Source organism: Fopius arisanus, unplaced genomic scaffold (genome assembly GCF_000806365.1).
Source record: "Fopius arisanus strain USDA-PBARC FA_bdor unplaced genomic scaffold, ASM80636v1 scaffold00009, whole genome shotgun sequence".
Lineage (NCBI taxonomy): Eukaryota > Metazoa > Arthropoda > Insecta > Hymenoptera > Braconidae > Fopius > Fopius arisanus.
The window spans coordinates 982314-1009488 of NW_011887748.1; the positions used below are offsets into that span (position 1 = coordinate 982314).

General features: G+C 38.9%; 1 protein-coding gene across 2 annotated transcripts; it reads left to right on the top strand.

The window, feature by feature from the left end:
- The first annotated feature begins 461 nt into the window (after window positions 1-461).
- LOC105274069 (serine/threonine-protein phosphatase PP-Z2) lies at window positions 462-26063 on the top strand. Of its 2 annotated transcripts, XM_011316893.1 has the most exons (7): window positions 462-958; window positions 8670-8727; window positions 9938-10335; window positions 12879-13013; window positions 17808-17993; window positions 22979-23240; window positions 23728-26063. In XM_011316893.1, the coding sequence occupies exons 3-7, from the start codon at window positions 9953-9955 to the stop codon at window positions 23857-23859; spliced, it is 1098 nt and encodes a 365-aa protein (XP_011315195.1). In that variant the 5' UTR covers window positions 462-958; window positions 8670-8727; window positions 9938-9952; the 3' UTR covers window positions 23860-26063. The 2 variants fall into 2 exon arrangements, with proteins under 2 accessions (XP_011315195.1, XP_011315196.1); XM_011316894.1 differs by lacking the exons at window positions 462-958; window positions 8670-8727 and adding an exon at window positions 9203-9729.
- Window positions 26064-27175: the final 1112 nt, after the last annotated feature.

The following is a 27175-nucleotide window of genomic DNA, read 5'->3' on the forward strand; positions in this document are numbered from 1 at the left end:
ATGTATCGATTGTCAAACTCGCTGAATTCAATTGACTGTCGATAGTGTCAGCGATAATTATCATAATATTAATTTCCTTAAACCTGTCAATAAATTTGTCTTTTTTCTATTAAAAACCACTATTTAATAGTCCAATTTACTGAGAATAATGACCAGAAGTTGTCAATATTACGGAATAAACTGCATGCGAACGTCAATTCTGCGAATTTAAAAATAGAAAATTGAAATTGAAATGGCACGTGTTGGGAGGTGATTTTTCAATTCCAATTTTCGTTTGACTTTCTAGAGGTGATCCTGACAGTTTGTGCATTCGAATTCACTGATTTTACATCGAAAAAAAGCTTGATTGAGAGAAAAATAAAAAAATGGTGTTTTGATGCGAGTGGGGGAGTAAAACAGCGTCGGTGTTGTCCAGCGTCTGCGCATGGCGCTACGGTATCTCCAATAGAGTCCGCAGTACTGCTTTCACGTTCCAAGTGTGAGGTGCCTGTTCTGTTCGGTTCCACCAGTTCTCCCAACATTAATTTACCACTGAATGTTCCACCGATTAACTAATCACGAAAAAGATACACCCGAGTAGTCAATGTGAAATCAAAAAATTCCCGGAGGCAGGACAATCCTGGGACCTCGACCTATCGACACAATTTTTATTCCGGGTCCTCCCACCTCCTGCAGGACTTTTTGTGCCTTTTGTTCCGTCGATCTCAAGTGGAGGGAAATACTGGTGAAAAAATGGTGGGGATGGGAATATCCGGGTTTTTAATCGATCTCAGAATGTACGGACGAATCAATTGAATGCGATCGATTTTGGGCTGACCCATGGGAAAATAGAGGAGCCAACGACCTGGGATCACTCCAGTTTCAAATGTGACAGACTGAAATTTTTATTGTGAAATTATTCCTGTGTGATTCGTCGGGGATATTGTGATCAGCTGTTATATACATTGGAGTAATCCAGGTAAGACAGATAATTGCACAATTGTTTACTCCACCAACTAGTTGTAACTATTTTGACAAAAATTAGAATACGAGTATTTCGGATAATGATAAGCCGTCGGGAAGTTGTGGGTGTAAACATTGATTGTTTTTTTTTTGTATGACAACCTTGTGAAAATGAAATATTGATGTTCAGTGTTGACGGTACGACAATAACACGTGACAACGAGTGCAATTGTTGGTCGGGAAAGACTTGGACATTCGATTTATTCCAATTAGGACAATCAGTCTGTTTTTTTTTTCTTATCTCAAGTTTTCTTAATAAGAGGTACTCTTGCTTCTGGCGTTGTTCATTACCTATCGACACGATCTATCTCGAATGCAGTAAATCAGCGGCCAAGGCCAATACATACTTTGCAGCCATACTTTTATTATCCAATATTTATAGCTTCGCAGGGTATAAAGAAGCAATTTTTTTTACACTTTTCCTTCACTTATTTTTAGATTCTCCATTTTTCACTGCAGGGGGATGTAAAAATTTCCCCGAATCGATACATAATTTCGATAATTCTCGATTTCGGTGGAGTCTCGTGACCTCAATATCTAGGCCAATGTGCCCTCTATCAATTCACCGAGGATACTCTGCACCCCGATAACGTAATGGTATGGTTTTCAAGTGGAAAATATCACTCGGACAATTCCAGTACGTGTTAACCTCGTGGTAATGAGACACCTCGAATCCTCGCTATTGCATAAGTATTTTTAACTCATGAAAAATCCGATGAAAAAGGTGAAAACTAATATCGTCACGTGATTTGTCTTTTTTTTTAATTCAAAGTCGTTTGGTTTCTTTATTTCATTTTTTTTCTTCCTTCAAAAAAAATTACTGAGAGGTATTGGTTTCTCACCACTTCCGGTTAACTCTTCTTGCGACCCATTTTAATGCTCCGTGGGCATTATATTACAGTCAATCACTGCCACTTTAGTTTCACTGCCAACATAATGTAGACCGTACCGAATAGGTCAATGAGTGTTCTATACACATAATTTTTCACATAGATTATAGGACTGAAGAGCATAAAGAATTAAAATTAATCAATGACGATAGTTCTGGAATTGCGCTCGTAAAAATAAGTGATGTAGTTAAAAATTATTTTCTACTAAAGTGAAATCAAACAGTCATAGGAGTTATAGGATAATTCAATTTAAATAAACATTTAGGTGAGAATTCTGGGGCTTGAGGGGGAGTAATTTAAATTCTAGGCCAATTAAGTCGTGCCAGCCTCGTTCCTAATGCCCCCTGATTCCCCCTCTTTTTTTTCTCCTCATTCTTTGGGTTTTTTTCTCTAAATCCCAACCCTTGACTCGTTTATCATGACATATCGTCGTTCCTCGTTCCTTACGTTTGCTTCAATGAATTTACTCGCAACACTCATCGCATTGTCGTGCTTGTAATTACGAGAAACGTGTATGCACGCTAGGATAATTCGTGTCACTGTGCCATTGGCGGTTTTTCAGTGATTGTATTTTTCTGAAAAATGTAGTTTACGTGAAACGTGCGGTTTCAATAAATTTTCTTCATTATTCAACATTCGAGAGTTGTTTGTGATTTAATTATGGAGAAACCACGGGTATTGCGAAATTCTGGGTAAGTCAATGCCAATCGGATAATTTTATGCCAATTTTTAATTTTCAGTAATTGTTCAATTCATTCCTGTTTATTACAATATTTATTAGTCACGCGAGTGATTCATTCAGGCACGCAAAGGTTACTAGGGGAACATTGTGGCGAATTTATTTGTGAGGGTGAAATGTTTCAGCCATATGCACCCATTGTTAACATCGTTTTCCCTTTCTTCGTTTTACCACGACGTATTTATTGGGGTGCGTTTGCTATCGCATCTGCCACTCTAATCTTCTCCATTTTAGATTTTCTGAAGCTACCGGGGAGCTAGATAAGTCCCGGAAATTAGCAGGGCAGGGGAAAAGGATTTCAGTAGGAAAACAGTAAATCTATTGACTTTACGAGAAAACGACAGAAGAACTTTCTTCTAGAAATTTTAAGCACCTACAAAAAAGTTCTTCAACGTTTTCCCATTAGATCTTCACTTCTCTCGAAAAATTGTTAATTAAAGAAATGTGAACTCCGAATTTTATTCTAATCCTCTTGCTTAGGGAATATTTCACGTTAATTTTCCATCCCCTCTTTGAAGTAGAATTTTTGTGGATTCTCTGGAATTTATATTGATCATGAAAGTTGAATGGTTTCGATGAGGAATTTTAAGATGGTAGAATTACACATCTGTTAGAATAAAAGCCCGAAAATAGTTGAGATATCGATTCCCACGTGACGTGGAGTCCAATTCTCTCCAATTCGTTGAGATTCCCGGTCCATTCTCCCCTTTTAGAGCTGAGCTTTTCACCAGGATAATTCTCACCCTCTTCTAGTGACTCCTGATGTTGAGCCCTTGTCGGCCCCATCAAACGTCATCGTTTGGCACTCTCGCTTAAATAATTTTCCCGTCTCAAGTTCACAATTAGTTCTGAAAATTCTCTCTCAGAGGAATTATCCAGGAGATCGTAATAAATTCGTTACCCACCCCCCAAAAATATAAAAGTAATTCCGACTGAATTCAGTTGCTGAATCGAAAAACCTCCCATTGTAAATAAGAGAAAAAATCAGGAAGGAACAGAAGTAGAAAATTAACGACTTGGAACAGTCAAAGATTTTTCTTTTCTGTCCCCCCAAAAATCAGAAGTTGAAAAGGCAGTTTATGACTTATAAAAGTTGATCGTACCAGGACACCCCAGAGGAAGACAGGGGAGAAAAAAAAAACTACCGGAATCGGCTCGTCCATAAGAGGCGTAAAACAGCCACAAAGAATAGTTTGGCCCAGAGGTAGATGTAGCACGTGTGTGTGAAAGCAATTGACGATATTCACATGGACACAAACACCAAAGGGGGATGTGAAATGAATTCGTCTTGGAAGTCTTGGATAACTGCGCACGCGTCCCATCGATTTCCAACAGCAAAACCATGAGCATATATTGCTGGTACATCTGCACAGATACTACCCCTCTGGATAAATGAATCCACCCCTCAACCAATTTTTTTTTATCATAATTATTTTCACACGAATGATGTATTTATCTGGAGTGGGTAGATCTGTCATTAATATCCATTGATGCCAATGAAAAACTCTCCAGATTCCTTTCACAATATCTCTAAAGACAACTGAGGGATCAGACAAGTCATCCCCAAGCTCTGATCATCAATAAGCATAAAAAAAAAAGCTGTATCACTTCCCTTTGACAATGTCGACTGAATCCTAGCCGATTATTATTCCCTTTGTCTTCTAGATTGACGACAAAAGGGGAATGAGAATTCCAAAGGCATTTATCGAGATGAGACTCAATTCCCGTTGAAAATTCAGTCTCTTTTTGGACAGAAATAACAGTCTCGTGCAATCAGTGGATTTCTAATTCAGTCAACTGACCTAACCCACTGGTGCTAATGCGAGAGCAGGAAATATGTGGGCGATGCTAGACATTCTCATGCTCGTGAGAATCATTTCCGTCAACTAATCAGCAGATTATTCTCCAATGATTTATCGATTGATGTGATCTGATTGGATCACCCTCTCGAGACTATCTCTCACACGTCATTATTCCCGTAAAATCAACAATTTTTATTCTAGAGAATTCCACCGGTGGCGAAGAGGAGGATAAAATAGTTAATCGAATTAACGCGGTGATACGGTTGCATTTAACCCCATCTAATTCCATCAATTGACTTTAAACCCGCCTACGGGATTTTAAACGCTTTTGATGTGTGCGTTTCGCACATGTGTTTATATTACCAGTTAATTCCGCATTCCAAGTTGTCGAGTCAGTCTTCCTGAGAGCCGTTGAGGTTTATTACCACCGAATTCTGGGGATTTTCCCGGATTCAATGGACAATGTTGATACCCTGTTGTAGATTTTCGATGTATTGCGTGATAATTCAGTTATTTTCCCTTTTCACCGTATTACGGATATTTTTATTACTTTTTTTCATCGTTTATGCACTTCGCGTGACGCCTCTTCCACCGAGTTTAACCTGGGGGGGATAATCGGGACACGCGTTTCATACTTCCGGAAGAATTGCTCCTCAGGTGAGGGGACGAGATTAAAAAAAATGAGATTTATATCTTAATACGATATTAATTCGCTGATTAAATATCTTCACGGTTTAATTACCTCGGAGGTTTTATCGCTGGTGATGTCTTTGGTACCCTCCGGTCTTCCGGGTGATAATGCTATGAGACAGACACTCTCTTTCTCTGTCATTTTCGTTGGCAGACTACCAGAATCCCTACAGGTTCATTTTGCAAACGCGTCTGGTATTATAATCCCATATGTATATATATTAGAACCTTTATATACATTCACTCTTTATTCGCCTTGTTCGGATACTGAAAAAGTGCTCGACTCTTTTCATGTTTTCCCTCGTGGTACAACCCTCTCCCTTATTTTCACTGTGAAAAGAGGGGAACTGTAGAGGGAAAAACATCTCAATGAAGGCACTTCATGATGATTATCAATTATCAGGATAATGACACAATGGAGATCGGGGGTGTACAATTATCCAGCGAAGTGCACAAAGGGGATGAATTCATTTTTCAGAGATATCCACTAAACCACAGGAGATAATTAATTTTTCACCATCACCTTTTTTGTAGACTTAATTAAGATCTACAAAAAACATTATCACTAAAATTTCTGTATCTCCAATAATTCCGGAGATATCCTTGAAAAATGAATCGAATAAAAATCTTTCTCAATTATCACTTGTCCCTCGATTAATTTATATTCGATTATATATTAATATCGTGTCAGTGGAATATATATAGATATTTTGAATTGAAATTCTGATATCATTGAACATTTAATATCTGTGAAATTGAATTCTATCAGCCACCGGTGGATCGATTCAAAAGATGAACAAAAAAAAACTTGTGGGAAATAGTCAGCGATAAATGGAGCATAATAACAATTAATAAATAATAACAGACCGGGTTAAAAAAATCCAAGCAGTGGATCGTTACCTGTAATTTTCATAATATAAAGAGTGTGGGATTCAGAGCATCTGAGAGGCCTCTAAGGCCGGACGAAGACCGCTACGTGGAAATATCAATCGCTGGCAACAAACTCGTACGTGCTCAAATGGTACAATCACAATTCCCCTTCGGCTGCAATTCACGATATATTACTGTATACATTCGGTGTCCCTTTTACGCAGAGTCATGGTCATTCTAAGAATCACAGCGAGTCATCAGAGCAAGAGTGCAACAACCCCTCGACATTAGAAAGATAAAGATCTCTTCGATTCACTATCTTATCAAATTGGATTATATCGCTCTGGTTTTATTTACTAGATGTCATTCCCCGACACTATCTTCATATTTCGTCACATAATTTTTTCTCAACAAACTTGAATATTCATTTTCTCGACATCCTAACAGTAAAGTGCCATCACTGAACAACAGATGTTTGAAGGGGTCCGTTAAGTGCCTTGGAGTCAGCTTTGATCTTGGAAACTCCATTCAGAGATCCATTCTGAGGTATTGGAGCTTTGGAAATTCAGGGGAAATCGTGGAATTCTTGTAATTCTTATTTGAAATTTGTGAAATGTCTGGAGAATTCTTGAAATGGTGATTGTTTTATCGGGATATCTAGGAGATATATAATTTTTAATGCTAGCTGAAGGCGGATCCAGACGAGACGGGATGAAATCTGATATCTAATTATCCTCGACGAGTTTCTTGCTGGCTGGCTGCTCCCGTGTTCCTCAGGTTGTAGTCCTCTGGGTCTACACACCCATATTCCCGACATATTGTCTCCACATGAATTGAATAAATGTCAATGTCGTATCTATCGGGTATCTATTATCCATCACAATTGAATGCAGTAAAGTTAGCAGCTTGTCAGTGAATTCAAGATTCTCAAGACTTTCTCGCAAGCCTTCCATTATCGAACACCGAGCATAACAAAAAAATATGGATTATTGAGGGTCTCATAAATGATGTAAGTGCCTCATCCCACGCTATTGTCGACTAACAATCTTTCCCATACGGGCGTCAACACATGCAGTTATAAATACATTTTACCGTGACTATAACCGGGTGATTGGCATTTTGATGCACTGTACAACCAACACGTACCAGAATTTTATTCCAGAGTTGCACCCACGCAATTGAAGCTACCGGATCCAAATCCATTTTGATGAAGTCGATTGTTCGCCGAGTATTCACGAGAATCAGTTTTAAAAAATGGCAAGTCTTCAATTTTGCCAGTTACTCTCAAAATTATGAATCTGCATTTAGCAGTGACACGCGACTCGGTCTTGACAGGATGTCACGAGCCGGAAATTCCACCGGAAGTTAATCCTACCCTCTTCTATATTCTGATCGTCTATATCGATGCGACTGACCTGTCAATTACAGATAAACACCAGTTATCCAACCGATGGCCCAATCATTCATCCACATGACTCTCTTTTTTTACTCAGCATTCTCTCAATGACTTCTCGAGTCGGTAATTTTTCATTTTAAGGGTAAAGTGTCGGACACGCTGAGATATGACAGATGCAATATGACAGATGTAATAGCTTGTGGTATCTGCTAGTCATTCTCATCGTGACTCACTCTGTCTACGCCTCCTCTTTTGAAACCACCATTTCGCACAGAATTACATCATAAGCATGACCTCCTCAGTCTCACTTGGAAACAAAACTCGACAAAAATCCGAGAGGGGCTTTAGACCGAGTGATTCTTCAACAACTTGGCCATTATGCCCACAGAATATTCCTCTGTCCTCCTGAAGTGGAGGAAAAATATTATGATAATTTCGTTGCCCACCCAGACAAATAGTTTACTCGAGAAAGTTTCTCTCAAGTCGAATGAATATTCATAAAAAATTACCAGAATTACATTAACAACATTTGAAATGAACAATGCCAATTTTTTAAAAATATGATTTTTAAATTCATCGCAGAGTAATAGTCTAACAAAACACTTCAGAGACATCCGTCATCGCTATTTTCTTCATTCAACTGCTCGAGTGCTGAGGAGTAGACGCATGTGTGTCGAGACTATGCAAATTTATTAATTCACCCTCCCATCGTGCATTGAGTGCATTGAAGTGCAATCACGCAGTCTTGTCTCTTTTCATTGTCAATTTATCCAAAACACTGCGCGTGAGGAATAATAAAAAATAAACGGTAAAATCCAGCGATCACGCGTGTTCTCGTGGCAGAATAAAAACAAATCACCGATTTTTCAACATGTTTTTTCATCGCTGAGCGTTTCCCACGGGATTACACTCGGACAAGTGCAAACATATCACCTTTCTGCGAAAAAAAAATGGGGAGAGGAAACAGGTGGCTATTCACTGAAGATCACTTCAATCTCTCCTCCACGCTTGTCTCTCGCTTTTCCGGAATAGTCTTCATTGAAGAAACTAGCACCCTCTTTTCCTCTTCATAGCTGAATGCAAATGGATTTTTCAGAGATCCTCGAGATTAAAAGCTCTTGCTCATCGCAATACTCCATCTCAATTTTTATTTTGCAGTTCAACGGACGCCAAATTGAGGAGATCATTCCTGATCACATGGCAGAGTTGAATCGATCCTCAATCGATTGAAGTTCAATTCCCCTGGAATGTCGATTGAATGAATTTTTATTCTGTTGCAGATGCCTCCGATGCTGGACCATTGGAACTACCTGGGATGCAATCCGTCCAGTCTACAACGTAAGTTACCCACGAAAATAATTTTATTTATAAACCACAGTTGCAGGGCAATGTGGTCAGCAGTTTTAAATAAAAATGAAAGTAGAGCGGATTCGGTTTGTTCGTATGCAATAGTCTGAAACAACCTAAAACTGCACTCTTGTGGATCTGGCTATTCTCCATGGACAGATTAAATCTGATATTCCCGCCGCAATAGATCCACCCATAATTCATTGTTAAATTCACATTCCCCGTGTTCAGGTTTTTTTTTAAAAAAGAAACTCCTCTTAGTTCTATCATCGCAATTTGTCTCGTGCGGTGAAAATCGACTCCAACCTTTTTACCGATAAATTAACAGGAAATTGATGTAGAATAGTGAAGCTAGTGTGGGCAGAAAGCATCATTCAAGTAACCTTTGCCTGAGTATCTATACATTTTTTTTTTACGTCATGTTTTTTCAAGCACAAGCCGTTCGGTAAAACGGTCTTACGATCGCAGTCAACGCTCAGCGCTCTTCTGGCGTGCGTTTATTCATCATCTGTCGAAAGGGATGGGATAAACAATTATTTCAATGCACGTGATGCTGATGAAATGTGTCGAGAGTTGATCGGGATTCGATGGATAAATGTGATGATGGTTTTGTCAATTACTAGGTGCCGCACATACCGATTATTCAGTTCATTTATTTTGTATCGGTATGATTGAAATGCAATCGCGAGTTATTTATAAACGTGCGTGTCATGTAATTGATCAACGGTTGTTTCTCACACTGTTTTATTCTTTCCGATGGAATAACCGATTCAATGGATTTCGATTTAGATCGAACTCTTGAATCATCACGCTCGGTTGAACGCGGAAACATCATTGCACTCGTGTATTGACAATTGCCATCATCTGCAACGGATATTGACCGTATAGTCCGGAAGACCCTCGATCGGTAATAATCGGTAAAAATCCAGTGAATCGCGAAGTGGAGCAATCGATTATCGCATTGAAATCGGTGATACAGTCAATTCCGTTTCGGTAAATACCGATTCATCCCAGAAGTATTGATTTTACATGAAAACATCAAAAGACCTTTTCTTCCATAAATTTAATCGGCTACAAATAAGTTCCTCAGTGTTTTCCTCTGAAATCAACACTTTCCGAGATAAATCCACAGACAGTGTCGAACTCGATATTCTACTTTGTATTTCGCGGATTAATTATTGTTTATTATTAATTGTTGCAGTGAATAATTGTAACGATGCTGTCGTACATGTTACCGAACGGCGACAAACCACCTCCTGGAGAAACTCAATCCTGCAGTCATTCAACTCGAATTCAAAATCGTGGAGACAGTCAGATGACGCGCAATGGAATCAGTAAGACATCACCATCAACAACAACGATGATTACAACAACTATATCTACAAATAGAAATGATAATGACGGTAGTGATCGTTTGGGTAACGATATGAACGAGAGCCCCAAGCACAATGGTGGAACAACAGCGAGAAAATCGACACTGCATACATCAAGAATCAGCAAAGATGATAGTTTGCACAGCATTAACAGCGAGGCGAGTACCGGTGGCAGTGACAGGAAGTCGAAAATTGCCAATGGCGCCAAACATGCCAGTCTCAAAAGGTGAGGGCCTCTGCTCTTTTTTATCCGAAACAGTTCTCTTTGTTTACGTGAGAATCACAGCGAATTTCGTGAAAGACTAAAATATTTTTGCGAAATAATAAATTGACATTATAATATTTTTTGGAATATTCTGAGGAGTGATATTGTGTGAATCACGATGCTGAGAAATTCTCAGTGTCAAGGCTCTAAAATAGCACTTATTTTATCATTCGTCGATTCCCACGTGGAGAAACAGAAAATACAATGCACTGGGGCTCATTAGCAACTCCATCTTCTCCGTAAATCACTACAGATATCTTCGATTACGCAATGTCCCACACCCCAATCTCAGGAAAAATATAAAAAAATCCAAGTATACCATACCATTGTGTACCATTATGTATGAGAATTCCCGCAATGTCTTCAAAGCCTTGAATAATTTTTCGGAATATCTGACGCACAACGCGATTAACGCGCATTACGTCACCCTGAAATTCCCGTGGTACACGATAAAAGGGAGGACTTGATGGAGTAATAAGCATCGTAAACGTACATTCGACTGAGGCACGAGGTACGATGCATCAAAGAATGCACACGTTTAATCACGATGGAAATAATGCGTTTCGCATTAATGTCGAGGGACTCGTCTCTGAATCGTTGGCTCTGAGCGCCAAAAACGCCCACGCCCATCATTTCTCTCCAACAATGCCCGACAATTATAATTATAAAAATCCAACACGGCGATCAACCCATCGTAATGCCATGCACGAGTTTTCTCCTGGTTAATCCAGTATTTTTGCTCCGAGCTGTTATTTTTTTTTCATTGTCCATCTCGAGGGCTCCAATTATCACACGTGATTTTTTAAACTGATGCGTAGGCGGTTGTGGTTTTCAGGTACATCTATTTATACACCATCCAATTATCCTCACTAGAGTCCCTTAGGCTAATGCGGATTTTATAAATCCTTCACGTGACTTCACTTCCACCAATTAAACTTTGGCTTCAGCGCATTGTAACGCATATTTATGTGCTCCTCAGGGTCACGTGGATTAGTCAGTGAGATTAACGAGTTGTGCCTATTTTCTGGTATTTTTTTTTCTATCAAAGATGATGGGTCTGACGAGTGCGAGAAGAAATAACGTTATCCATACGACACACCATAATCTGTTGAATTAATCTCCATCGGTTTTGCTGCACTGATCATTTCTCTGGATCCCATCCAAAAACTTAACTGCGCATTTCCTCCTTTCTATTTCAGTTGTCGAGTTTCTTTAAAATTCAAAATTTTCCCATGCCCGATAACTCAACTGGGACTTGTCACCTGATTCCACTGGCAGGTGGCAATTATCACGCACTAACGAGAGTTCTATTAGAGATTCATGAAGGAGAGTCGTTATTACCTGATAACTCGGGTCATACGTTCCATGCGATCAACAATGACTCCATTTATTCTCTCGACTACTCGTTCAATTTCTGTTAACTGCTTGCAGACTGGGGTGATAATATCACTGACAAAGTTCCTCATTTAATATTTTTTTTTCTCGATGGAATAGCCTCGAGTCATTATGATCGTTTCATTGAACTCCTGTTCGCTAATTGGAGTTTATTTCTGGATTTTCTGACGATGTGTTTACAATTACTGGACAAAATCACCATTATCTTCAATCCGTCGGTTATAAATTTTTTAAATGACTGTTTTATGCCTCGGGTTTATGGTGGAAGATGTTGTCTTGGATCCGTGGTGAATCGATAGGGTCTACATGGCCTCGACCCCGACCTACCCCTAACTGTCTCTCAGACTCACGTCTGGATTTTCACCTTGAGACTATTTGCCAACGGCAATTGACGAAAGAGAGAATAACAAACGCAATGACACCGAATATTATCTCTTCGGTGCTGAAAACCATTTTCAATTGTGCAATTGCGCAATTCTGTTTTAATTGAGCGCAAACTAGGGGGGGGGCATGTGCATCTGAACACTGCGTCATTTCGAGTGACACAACACCTGTTCCCCTTCTCCGTAGGTCAATTCACTGTGAAATATCTCGGGATCTAATCTCAACGCTGCAAATACTGTCTCAGAATTGAGAGATTAAAATTTCTCTCAGATTCAAAGATATTTCTGGAAGATTTTTTCATTTTCCACTGAACACGTGACTCAATCGCGGATTTCTGTTTGAAATTCGCGGTCAGGTGGAGGCCCGTCATGGGGCGCCATCTCCTGGGGATTTCGGAGGACTTTTAAAGGCTCGAGGTTGGATCGTCGATAAAATCAACCCGGCGGGTGATTTGATTTGAAAAAAAATCAGGACAAATGGTCTCGATCCCCTGATTTTTTTTTTTTTGATTGACAGTTGAATCTGTGACGCAAGGCAAAAGATACTCGTTTCTGTGGTTTATCATCGTCATTTACCTGTCACGCGATAGGAAACCTGAGGTTTCCTGGGAATATATTCTGCGGTTGTCTAGCCACCGCGAGCCCCCACTCAACGGAAATTTATCGACGCTAAAAAGTTTTTAATGCCTTGAAATTTTATTACCCCTTTGTTTTTTTTTATTGCAGGGTGTCCTTTGGATCGAGCAAAGGCTCCATGGTGGAGACCCTGGTGTACGAAACTCCAGTCCAGGAAGAACCGGAGATCAATCACTTCTCAGATCATAATGGTCGGCTACCGATGATGCCAGTGCCCGACACCGAGTGAGTAAATCATAAAATCATATTCTTCGATGAAAATTCTTAATAATTTCTCCTGTTTATTAATCCTCGTGAATATCACGACGCAGAACACCCACATGCGGCAGTGATGTAAAACACTTAGGGATGATGTCATGTGGCACACCTAAACCCAAAAATAAATACGCCTTATACTCGCACATCGATTATAATCCACGAAATTATTTCCACGGTATTTCATGGTCAAGGGAATTTTCCGGTTAAAAATATCCGGTGTAATACCCAGGAGATGAGGGATTTAGGGATCAGCCAACAACGAAATTAATTAATTGCGTTACCAATTGAATTTTCATTTCACGGTTACATGATATCCTGTTTCTCAGTATCGTGTACCGATATATATCCAATGCCAGATCGTAAGTCGGGGAGAAAATAATGTGCGTGTCTCTTGCTTTATTCCTATCTCGAGAATTTATAAGACTCGTCTCTGAGTATCACGCATGCGGGACACGTGCACCAGTCATTAATGGGATCAAAAGTGATAATGAGCAGTGAAAGACATTGGGGCCCAGGGGAAGACAATGTGTGGGTGGATTAACAGTGGGTATCTCCATTCACATCTAACGACGTTCGTATAATTTTGTTTGTCTGGAGTGACTCGGGAGGAAGATAAGAGCGAATGGAAATTGTATCGCCGAAAATAATACGACCGGAGAGAAAAATAGTCTGTTCGTTAAAAAAAATCGTCGAAGCCCCAGATAAATCGTATTATTATCAACCAACACGAGAATGAGGACGAAATTATTTACTCGGTATATTTTGTAATATTTTTAATTTTTAAAAAGATTATAATGGAGAAACAATTCCTGAAAACTTTCTCCTGGAATTGATAAACCAAGTTTCACTCTCGATATTCTCCGATAAACTAAGTGAATTGTCTCTCCAGTTTTAGCTGCAGGTTTATAATTAGATGATATATCGAAAGTGTTTTTTTGGGGCGTGCCACGTGCACTGAGAATTTATATTGCTTTTTTTCATTCGACCCTGGGATGATAGTGAGGGAATTCAGGGGAAACGCCCTGGAGTAAAAATACGAACGGAGTAAAGGCCCTATCATCAGTAAATCGGTATGAATCGTAATTTCGGGCTTTTGAATGTTCAAAAAAATTACGCGTGCTCACGAGATTTGATATTACCTGTTTCGGTTAAACTCGGTGGTATTCGGCCGGCAATACATAAACGAATAAAGCCGAACGCAGGCGTGGTGGGTAAACGAGAAGACGCGAGTGTAACCCCATGTTACTTGTCGAGAAACATTTAGTCCTCGTCGAGCCCGGTTTTCGGCTTGACATTAGTTCAACCTAAAATTCACATCCCCCCCAATTTCTCTCAAATTTGAATCTCCAATTAACGCCGATCCAATCAATTTTTATGTGCCAATCCAGAAATTTAAACTCCAAAAGTCAGTCCTCCGTATATTTAATTGTCATCGCTGAAAATTATTTCAATAATTCCAAGTTCTCTGGTGATAACGTGACTCCAGTGACGAGATAAGTGCTGTTATTTTTTCACCTGTCATCTGTAATTTCCAATTGGATTATCAGGTCTAGAGGTAAATTTTTGTTTAATTTTGAGATTTGAGTTTGAATTCGTACGTTTTGTAGATTTTCAAGTCCTGAAATTCGAGGCTTGGCCCCTCGGTTTTCGCCAGGTCAATTCTAGTCGACTTACCTGTCGGTCCCTTTCAGGGCCCTAAGTCCCCCCACCTTGCATTCCTGAAAGTCATCATAAAAAAAAGGACCAGAAGAACGAGTAAAAAATCCTCCATTCCACAGTTTTATTGAGAGTTAAAAGTAATTTGAAAGCTGGTGGAAAATGAAAAACACCGTGACGACCACTGGTCAGTTGTTACTCTCAACAATTAGACAATTGGTCCTTTCTCCAGCTGAAAGCCGGGTGAAAGTCTTGGTTCTCTTTTGATACCATAACTGTATCATCGTCCTCTGGAGCAAACGATGTTCCTCTCATTTTCAAGGACTCACTCGTCATTTATTGTTGTTTGTTGTTGATTGTTGAAACAACGGAGATACTAGACTCTCATGGAACAATAGGGCAAAAAAAAAAGTTAATGGAGCAGCGCCGGTTTTCCCCTGAGAGTTGCCATGGTAACCCGCCATCTTGACACATGTTACAACCTATCCTCCCACCTCATTTCCCTCCTGAGGAAATATCCTGCTCCAATACAATCGATTAAAATAAAAACGGGATATGAAAAATCATAATACTTCATTCATCTTCTGTCTCCACAACAAAGCACTCGGACTTATTGTTAATGACATTCCTCATTCTGCTTTTCCTTTAATGAACAATAATTAGTTAATGACACATTCCGTTGGTTTAATGATACCGATTGATGTTTTTTTTTTTTCGGTTCCAATCATCTGTTATTTCTCAGGTGCTTAATTGTCATTGATGGTCTGGGGCTTTTTGTTTAAGAATTCTTTTGTTTTGTAGGATGTCATCAGAATTTTTCACGAAATAATTGATTATTTAATGGATAAAATGATACACTGAAAATAGAATCGTTACGTCGTACCAAAAACTCGTACAGTCGAGGTTCTCTGGTGGAGGCAATCTGCTATTGGATGATGTCACATTGGAGGCCTCAAGGTCTCGAGGTGCTATTCCATTGATATATTTGCTTTTCATGACGTCAGCTCGTTTGCATAGACCTGCAATGAGATTTTCAATGAAAAAAAAAATACGACAATCAGAGAAAAAACAATGATCACCAATGGCAGATTGGAGTTGATCCACCAAAAGTTGCTAACCCGATTTGCAAATTGTGTAATTCAATCTGGAATTCTCAGGCTCCGAAGAAGGATCTACCTGGTGAACTCGTTTAGTTAGTTTCTACCAAAAGAGGATAAAAGAGGATTAAATAAACTCAAGAAAAAATTCAATAAACAGCAGTCGAACTTCGCAGTTGTATTAAATACGGATTTATCTCCATAACCACTGATTCCAGGACTAGACATGAGAATACCTTTTCTGTAGAGGATTTAATTACCAACAAAAAAGTATTCCAATGTTTTTCTCGTGGATCGATAGCTCCAGAGACAAATCGATTATTCGAAAAAATGATTGAATGCAAATTGTGAGTTAACTGTTCGGTTTGTGAATTGGATTTCTTGTTAGATTCCAAAGTTATTTTCATTCATATTCAGTCGGGATTGGATTTTATCCCCAGCACGCGTAACACACGCGTGATAAGGAAATGGGAACGCAATGAATGCATTTGTATTCAAGAAACACCTCCAAAGCGGTTTTTCAAACGAGGGGAGTCCTACGGGATCGCAGACTGTATTCATTTACTTTCCTCGTACATCCACGACGTGCCTGAAAAGCGTGGAGTTACCATCACTATAAAAAGACAGAAGATGAATGAAATTTTATTTCAGAGTCTAAATAACTGGGTCAAACTTGATTGGTATAAATTGTGAAATCGAATAAACCCCGCACCCCATCAGCTACTCCTCTACGTCGAGCTATTTCGTTATCTATTCCTCTTGAAATTAAAACCCACGACTCGATCCACTGTGTCGTTATCGCTGGAATTCACTGCTCAAATCAACTTGGAGTACTCAATCGTTAAGAACGTAGTACCATCGACGAGGAAAACATTTTATAGGAAATACTCAGTGAATGAGAGTTGTCGAGGAATTAATTCGCTGATGGAGTGACTTTTCCATATTATTCGTATTTAGATTCAGACAGATTCCCAGTGTCTTGGATGAATCATTTTACGGCGGCTATAGTCTGTCAAGATGATTACTCGAGTGTCTGGAGAGATGTCTGCATTGTTTTTCAGCGAAGATGTCAGCGATGGCGTGAGAAAATCGCGCACAGGAAGTCAGCGTCATTTTAACAAATTCCCTAGTGGTGGCTCATGGAAAAAAAAATATACTCGTTTTATTTTCATTCCAATTACCAACAAATTGCTCTCGCTCATTACAGCGAGGAAAAATCAGAAAGACTGTTATTTATTTTGCGGTGAAGAACGAGGAATGCCCACGCGAATATTCATCAATTAGTCATTTTCAATCATTCCCATGTTAATTAATTATTTATGGGGATTTTTTGTTAATCATGGAATATCTTTCTCGCCGTCTATCTTCTCTGCGTAATTTATTTGAAGTTGTGGTGAAAATTAAACAAATTAACGACTAGGTAAATGCTCAGGACATGCATTGAGAGCGTATCAGAGCAATTATTAACGCCTTCGACAATAATTTACGTTATGAGCGATCGGGTGTGGGTAGTCACGGCTCTCTGACCCGATCTTCAGTGAAGATCGATTACACGATTGGAATAGCAAGTGATGAAGGGGTTAATACACTGCATTAATAATTACACCGAGAGAAATAAATTCTGACAAACAAAATTTCTCACCTAGAAAATTTATGGTAAAAAAATCGCATGATTCAGTGAAATGCACCTCGATTTTTGAAAAATCGGTATCGATCGATCACAATGAGTGATGAACTTTAATTAAAACATCAGTGCGAAAGTGATCCACAAGTACTTCTATAAATGGCGACCACTATTTCCTATTTTTCTCTTTGTAAACCTGTCCACATACTTGGAAGAGAGTGGTATAGGGTATAGGCTAGAGCGGCGCCAAGCTGGCCAGATCGATGCCCCTCGTTTATTCACCACGACCTACCTCTCCTCAATTTCCTCCCTCCAAATCATAAAATCACCACACGATATCAGAATCATTGAGTATTATTTAAAAAATATGATTTTTCATTCCAGCGAGGGAAGGGAGAAAGTCCGGGTGGCATTTCTTGGCCCACAGCCCCATCCCTCCACACCAGGTGTCCTTCTCCTTGACCCTGTGTTACCCTCGTTGGGATACATCGACGCAATGTCAACTGGACCAGCTGAACTCCTCACAACCCACACCGAGCACACATCGCCTGCTTATCATGCTCAAATCAGGTAAACCTTGTGCTGTTTTTTTTATTTATTCATTTCTTTTATTTCTTTCTCTCCGAGGACTTTGCCCCGGGTGTAATTAGAGTCCAATCCTCGTAATCCCTGGGAGCAATTGCCCGGATGTGACGTGCACACCCTTTCGCGCATCGCCCCCAAAAAGAATTCGAATTTTATAACAGGATACAAACATTTTATGATCTCCTTCCTGCTTAGTACGGTAAAAAAAAATATATATCATGTCGTTGTGAGGATATATTTTATTGTTCATCGTGAAGACGTTTCATCAGCTGTTCCGTTTATTCCCACAATAAAATAATCCAATTAATTAAACCGCGAGCCCGATAACAAGCCACCGTCACCCATTTCCTTCCGGAATCCCAGGGCATCCTGAGATCTCCCACATGTTGAGCAACAGTGGAATTATTAGACACCAAAACTCGAGCCAAGTGTTGCTAAATAGTTACCATCGAAATATTCATGCCATGCCCCAGTGACATTGACGATAAAACGTGATAAAAACGTGCGATTATCCCCAAAATTATCATCCTCGGAGATTATTTTCCTCGAATTCTCTCATGCTCCAAGCATTCCCAGAACAATCGATCTATATTTACCCAGGTATCCACTGCTCTATTATTTTCTCCCCCTTATTATTTTCTCTTCTATATTTATATCGTAAAGCTGTGAAGATGTTGGCATGAGTTTTTGAAGGAACTGGAGACATAACGACGTGAAGGCTGTTGGAAGAATAGAAAAAATCGGAGAAAATGGGGGAAAAATGGGAAAAATAGAGAAGGCTTGCCACAAAATGTTGTGCATGAAAGAGGGAGGAAAGGGGGAGTAAAGGGGGAGGAAAGAGGGAGGATGGAGGGATCGATATAGCGTGGGTGGGATGTGCAGAGGCGCTGTAGAGCTAGCAGTCGCACTGTCGGCTGCATCGGTGCCACCACCTCACCAACAGTTGCATTTTCCTCGTCTTCAAGTCACAATTATCATTTTCAAGTCAACAACATAAATTAACTCCAAGCCAAACGAAAATATCCCCACATAAAACGTTTAATTATTGCTAATCCTAGTGCAGTGATGCAGTTACGAGAGAATGTACGAGAATATTACGTGATTATTTTGAGGAGAGAAGTTTTCAGGGGCATTTGAATTGCACCTGTGCCATCAACAGTTTTCATTCACTCTAATGCAATCAATACGAAACGCGAACTCATTTCTATTAAAGTCTTTTTTTCCATTCGCAATTGCACCATTGAAATGTGCGTGTAATTAGTCTGGGAAATAATTCAGTAATGCAACAGGGCAAGTGCAGTGATGCAGTTAATAGTTAATGTACGATAAGATAACGTGATTACGTGGTAAGAGGAGAATGGGGTACGGGATTTTTTTGCTGGATAAATGTAGGAACCGTGAAAATCCAGTGGTACCTCAGGATGGGAAATGAAATATCCACCTGATGGAATTACGGGAAATTTCATCAGGGCTTATCCAATTCCGTCTTCATTTCGCCTCGAGATTTTTTTTCAAATTTATCCTGAGATTATTCCAGAGGATAACCAATTGGCTGGTGATATTTTAATCTCAAGTTTAATGGACTCTTGCTAGACCAGTGCCAGAAATATCGCTGCCAAAAAAGTTTGTCATGTTTTTTTTATTAATTATTCTTGCAATCCTGTTCAGACGAATAGCCATCAATGAGTCGGTCGAAATATCTGGCATTATAATCGGTTATTTTGACGTAACTCGTTTCGTGTCACTTGATAATAAAGTCAGTAGTTGAAGTTGTGTCCTTGGGGTACGCATGCGTAAGAGGACCCGGTGCGTGGTACTGTATTAACCCGGTGCCCCATATTATCCATCTGGAATACCCCACCATCTCCTTTCTCCCCTGTCACATTCTGATACCTCACGTGGATGGGAAAAGTGGGAATGAAAGAATTTTAAATGTCAATTCAAATACGTTATTGCGCTCTTGACATTCTGGAATCATTGAGGTGAATTTCGCATGATTCTCATTTTTATTCAATTTTTTTCTTGCGGGTACTATTGTCACAAGTACTATGAACATTCTCACACGTACAGATATTGCGCGTGTCGTCATTTAGCGGTAGTTAGCATCGATTAACCAGACTCTCCCCCTAGATACAAGAGACGGTAATTTCTGTCGGTTATCCATGCTAGCCAGGAATTTTTATCTCTCTTTGTACTTTTGGTGGAAATAAAACGAGTAATTGCTCTCAATTACCTGGGAATTTCTGTGAGAACGGAAACCCTATGGTTTCGGGGTGAATCGATAGCGCGATATTTAATACCCGTGGGATTATGTTAATTGTTGATAGGACGAGAATATCCCGGGGATTGTGCGGGTTTTTTAATTTTATTTCTGTGAGTAATTGGGTTGGATGAATAATTGGACTAGCTGCGTGGGGTTTCGGTGGAATTGAGGGAGAAATGGGTCAGGGACTTGAGTGAAAATAGGGCAAGCTAGTGCAGAGGGGGAATCTCCATGTGGTATACGTGTTATGTGGTCTGCAGAGATCTCAAGGTCTCACCAAAGGGGGAAAACATCACTAGATTCAAGGATTATTGATTTTCAACCCCCACTCGGTTGCTTATTTTTCCGTTTTCACTGGAAGAATGAAAAAATCGTGCGAAACAGATTTTTTCATTTTTTCTCATTATTAATTTCAGTGTTGTTTGATGATGTGAATGACGAGGGATGATTGTTTTTGTTAAATAAAGAATCTAGTCATCTGTCAGTACGTGGGTGATACCAGCGTGTCATCGCAAAAATACGACAACCGCCTGAAATAACTGAAACACCCGAGCCCAAAAGACCACCGCTGGAAATAAGCTTTGAAAATAATTCTCAAACGTCTCCCTCGGCATTCACTGGCAACAACCAGCGGTAGAGCCTCCTATACCATCGGTAAATAAATTCAAAGCACTAAATAAGTGGTTAATACACTAGTGTCTGAACTAATAGATAAAAGATAAATAAGTGAATGAAAATAATTGGAGCAATGGAAAGTGCGAGATATGAATACGTGGCATTGAGCTCGAGATAACGTCAAACTGACGTTTACAACGTTTATAGTTACGTTTAATTTATTTAAGAGATTATCATCGAGAGAGTAATTATGACGACATCACATGGAGGTCATGTCTATTACGTGATCAAAGTGCCCAAAGATGGTGACGTTAATGAGAGGTAATGAATTATTGCAAGTGGTTTATTTTTTTTTTGAGATCTAGAGTAATTATTCATGAGCAATTACGCACTATCTCAATTGGTATTCCTCTGCTGTTGAGCGACAAGTGTAAGGAGGCCATAACTGACGAGAGGTCTTCAACCCCTTGTACCTACACTAGAGCATTTCTTATGTGTCATTACATACTGAGCTGTACGATGAACCGTAACTCCTGACCCCGAGTACAAATACCCCCTGTGGTTCCTCCCCATCGGCAAATGAGTACAAACGGATTTTCAATGTAACCCAGAGTACCTCAAAGAACATCGTCGAGGCTAAGGTGTGCTAGACACCCTCGTCTGTGGGAGAGAATAAAAAAATAAATGGGCAAAAAATTGTTGAATGGAGGGGGACATGTTTTTAGATTCCTTTGAGACCGAGGAAGTTGGCTCTGGGCGTTATTTTTTATGTTTCAACCCAGAGACTGGTATCTTGGTAATTCCTGGGTGCATAGACCTCCGAGAAAAGGGGGTAACCGAGGGCTTTCACCTGAGAATTCTGTCGTACCACTCGAAACCCATTTTTTATCATTCCAAATCATCATGGACGACTTCTTCCGGAGAGATTATTAACGTCCTGGTGTGATTATTTTAACTGGAGTTATCTAACTTATCCGTCTGAGTTTTATTTTATCGCAGACTTTCCAGTCGCCCGTTTGGCACTCGTCCAGACCATTTTTCCATTGTCTCGTTTCACTTTTTTTTTTCTCCTCTCATATCCTGACTGTTATGTTCGTGACAGCACTTTTCGAATTGATGAAATAATAAAAATTGAGGGAAAAAATGAGAGTATGAAAAACTGTGACGCTCGATGTTCTAGATTTATCTGATAAATGTGCGCTCGATAAAAATGTGTATCAAAAATTTGCCGATGAGGAAAGGAGTGGCTTTTGTGATAAGAAATCGAAGTGGATGAATTACTTGCGCATGCTGGGAGCGGCTCCATTGATAATACTCATCACCCACGTGATACTGTTCATTTAGTCTTTTATTCGGTGCCTCGTGTTTCTCGGATTACATATTTTTTTTTCTCCCATTCGAATCGATTCTCTGGGCAAATGTTTGATCGATACAAACAGCCGGTGTCTTTCTCCTCTCTGACGCCGGTTTCCATTTCCTCCGGACGATGGTCGACAATCAGAGGTGATGGATCGAATCAGGGATTAGGGAAGTGGACAAAATCAAACGGGAAGTAGTTTTTTTTTTCTCAGTCTACCAGTTGGTGTCAACTTTAATGCCAAAACCGCATTAACTACTTAACTATGAACTCGGGTAACAATGGAACCTCTCATATTTCGCTTGTAGTCCGCAATTAGGGACGATTCAATGCTGACATAATGTCACGGTCATTGAAACACAACTCCAGGCTCTCACGTAATTTATCGCACGCTCGGTTACATCGGACGCGCCCAGGAAAATGAAAGATAGTGTTAAAAAAATTCTAAAATGAGAGAAAAAAAAAAGAGACAAAGAGGGAAAAAAATGACAGCACCGGTTGTTTTTATGGATTCAGCATTGATCCTCTGAATTAATGAGCATTAGATGATGGGGACAAATAAGTGAATGTAACGATTGAGGAAATGAAGTGGCCTATTCATTGTCACGGTCGTTGAGTATCGATTGTTGTCAATCCGATTATTCGTCTGAATTTATATTTTATCGGGCGCCAATGACGTCAGGATTGTAATGATAATGAGATATTCAATGGATTTTTTTTTTTTTGTATTTTCAGCACTGACAGCGGCTGGGACAATCCATTCAGACCCGATGGCGATCTATCACGAGAGGCTGATGAGATCGTTGAATTAATAAAAGGTGGCAAACCCATAACACCAACACCTGGACAAAATTCACCACCTTTACCAGGTTGTGATGGTAAAACTGGTGATGATCTTGATTCTAGTACCAGTCCTTTACTGAATTCGGGACACGTTACTCATGGCAATGGCACACCTCATGGAAACCAAAATGCCAAGCAGCCCGTCAACGAGAAGGTGACTCCACGTCATTAAAGATTACATAAACAAATGTTTGAATAATAATCAGAGGATAATGTGTTGATAAATATGTTCGATAGCATTTGGAAGAAAAGGTGCACGTTCAATGACTTTTGCATCTTCTGGCATTCATACTGACGCGATTATTAGACTGCATTTATTTTTATTTAAAATCCCCGATTAATTGTTTATAGTTGATCTTTAGTTTCACGATTGTCATGATTGTTATGGATTGTTTGTTGATCATCCTCATGAAATTTAGTGACTAATACTCACGGATTGTTTTGGTTTCAATTTTTGGGGTTTATTTTTGGCTAGTCAGAGTGCTTTCAACACGTCTCACTTATCACACATTCATTTTATATTCGATGATTTTGCTGTGGAGTTGGGAGGTGGGGATTGTCCTGTTTATCCAACTCATCAGGAAAATTGGGAAAATTCTGGGGAAACAATGACTAATGCTTTGTTGTTGATTTTTAAATAGGTTGCATCGGTAACAAGTACAGCAACAGTCGAAGTTGGAAGAGTGACAGCACAGGGGCCAGGTGATGCGTCACAAGTGGAACATGTGACATTGAAGAAAAAGCCCAAGTGCAAGTGTTGCGTTCTCCAGTAACGGATGTGGTGTGAAATGAGTTATTGAAAATTAAAGGGAATAATGAAAAAGTGAGCCCAACAGGGACTAAGGACAAATGTCAGGGTCTTGAATACTTTCAGTCGAGATGGAATCTCTGATTATCATTTTATCCTCGGTGCATGGCTAATTCCGTATATTTGACTGACTGTACAGAGGGAGATGCGAAAAATAAATTTTTTCTTTTTATATTTCAATTCGTGGACCACCAATGTCCCACTCTGCGTGAAGAAATAAGTAAAGCACTCACTCTGCCACGCTTTTTTCTTCTTTTTCAAGTGAGAATGAGAACAGAACGTCAAGCTCTAGTGCTGAAAGATATTGATCGATATACAAGAAAATTATATATATTAAAGTATATTGTAGATACAGAATGGTAGCTATATAGCTTATATGCTTTTATTATTGTGGTTATTTATCGTTAAGGTTAATCGTGATTAATCGGGAGACGAGAGGGAGTAATTGAAGGGTAATTGGACAGATGAATGATTGCAATAGCTGGACGAGTATGGGCATAGAAATTCAAATATTCCATTCGAGTAGTTGGTTTTTTTTTTGATCAGTAAATTGGGAGAAATAATTTGGAATGATCTTTCATTTTTTCTTCTTCTACAAGCAGAAATTTTGCAGGAACTATTGATGGGTGAGACAATGTAAATAGTACAGAGCGTTATCATACGTTTTGAAATTGCGCTGATACGGAAATGGAATGGGAATAAATGTTTATACGAAATGTATTTCGGGTACATAAATAAGAGAATGCTATTTTGAATGGCAGTTCATGTGGATGTGAACTCTCGGTGTACTGTTTGAGCTCTGGAGGAACAAAAATGTTTGACAGATGGAAAAATCCTTGATCGTGCACAAGTCATTCATTGTATGTTGAAATTGCAATAATTCAATCATTCAGTCTAATGGGGAGATATTTATTTTGAGTAGATTCTTAAAATGTGGTTTTAACGTTGAAAAAATTGTAAGGGATGTTTTCAATTGAGTTACTTACAGATTTCGATGCAACGGAATCAGTTTTATTTCCATTCCCCAGGAGATTTTATTTTCTGAAATGAGTGTATAAATATTTAATCAATATCGAAATATTTATAAAACGGATGACAAAAATATAATGTGTATGTAAATTCACATAAGTATTTGTTTTTTAATTGTTTAAAAGTGAATTGAATGGAGGATAAGATTTTAAAATTGATGATTGTTCTGTCAAAATGTATCATAAATTCTTGTAATTATATACAGAGTGACAAATCCTAAATATTTATTTATTCTGGAAAATTAATGAGAATAAGTGTGAATTATTTGCATTTCTATTTAATTGATATTGCCCACTCGTCTATTTCCTTGATCATTGAATGAAACTAGAATGAAAAAATCAAATAATCAGTCCGATGGGATAATGATGATGTTCCCATGGAACAACGACAAGTAATAAACAAGAATCGATCAAATTATAAATTCACGGTGAAATCATAATTTGGCAACGATCTGTGTTTCTAATAATTATTTTTTATTATCACAAGAGACTGTTCGTTGGATGTGAGGTGGCAAAGATAGTAAATGAAAAACGATAAAGATAAAACCTAATGAAGTGAAATTTTCAATTTTTCTATTCAATACCCAAAGTGTCCCAAATAGAGAAAATTTCGATAAATTGACATTTCTGCAGTTGAAACTATCAAAAATGAATGATTACTATTTACAAAAATATTAAGGGAGTTATATAATTTTTACCGAGCCCGGATTTCACAAGAGCTCAGCAGTTCTTTGTGCAATTCCTCTTCTTCTCAATTTCGCAATTAGATCGATGCAGGTAAAAATAAAAGAGAGAGATGAGAAATTGATGAGAAACTTAGGCTTCCGCTTTTTCACTAATTCAAATTCAGATGATGATTTACGAGCGGAAATTAAATCGCCTGTGTACGTCCGGCGGTCGCATCTAAACTCTCACTCAAGAATACAAAATAAAAATAATAAACAAGCAGACGGGCTATCGAATTCCCAATGGCCCCGGGATTTCCTCACAAAACAAATGTTCGATTTTGCAGCCGGACAGTACCAGATTGTGATCCTATTTTTTAACTTAAAAATAAATCGTAAGTTTTAGCCGCTGATTAAGTTTGTATAAGTGTGAGAAATAATTCAAATAACTGAATTAAAAATGATGTTAAGTTTTATTCCTCATCTTTCATCATCTCCGAGGATAATCACCGATATATCCCAAATCCTACTTCTCCCGAAACAATAAACCAATTATTTCACAATACAATGAGAATAATGTATATGTACCAAAAAAAAAAAAAAATTCAAGTAAAACCCTGAGTAATCTTTCCAGTCACTGTTTTCACCGACCTGTTGAATCTGCAGAGCTTGCGGATTTTTAACAATTATTAAATGTCTTGTTAAAAAAAGTGTTTTGTTCATTAAACACAACCCCCAACAGATCGCCCAGCAATAATTGCACAACAATTGCACAATAACTGGCACTTGACAGACAGAATTAGAAGACATTATCGATTTCTTCTTGAACTAAGAAAAGGATATCTTCATCGAAGCTCCATTGGCTATTGAATTAATTAATTCTAATCGATTGCGGCCATCGATTCCCGATCTAAAATACTTAACTCATTGTTACCATTCAATCCATTCCCTCACCCACATTATTTCCACTCAGAATCGCTACTTGAATCACGGGAATGTGGGTACGGTTTAACAAACCTTGTCCCAAGATTTGAAATGTCAAACGATTGCTCCTTCTATTCAATCCCCATGTTTTATACTTCTTTTCTAAACTCCACGGAGATTCAGAAACCCCGCGACGCATCCTATTAAAGGTTCAAAAGATCACGTATTCCGATCGTTTGCATTTGCCCTGAAAACTTGGTTGCTAAAAACAATTTTAAAAGATGTTAAAAAATTTACCTGACGACACTCTTGGCCTTTTGACGACTCAAACACTCCCAGTAGGACAATAAATCGAATCACGACAGCTTTGATGTTTTCGTCGCTTATACTCTTTGAAAAATAATTGCATATTTATCCTTAAGGGGACAATGACACGGTAGCACACGTCAAGTGATATTTTTTATTATTCATTCATGATGACAACGTCGACCTTTTGCAGAGACGAGCCGATGATTTAAGGGTTGAAGAGATAAATCGTGAAATCGAAGACTCCGGGATCTATACGGCAAAAAAATAACTCGATGAAAATGATATGTTTATGAAAATCCCCGAGCAAAAGAGAATTTCTCACGATTATCCTAATTCCGCAATATCCTTGGAGAAG

Bases quoted from the DNA above. Each gene is read 5' to 3' on its own strand.
- LOC105274069 (XM_011316893.1), top strand. From the start codon at position 9,953: ATGCTGTCGTACATGTTACCGAACGGCGACAAACCACCTCCTGGAGAA. The intron at 17,994-22,978 runs GTAAACCTTGTG...TTGTATTTTCAG, and splicing joins GCTTATCATGCTCAAATCAG to CACTGACAGCGGCTGGGACA. The intron at 23,241-23,727 runs GTGACTCCACGT...ATTTTTAAATAG, and splicing joins AGCAGCCCGTCAACGAGAAG to GTTGCATCGGTAACAAGTAC.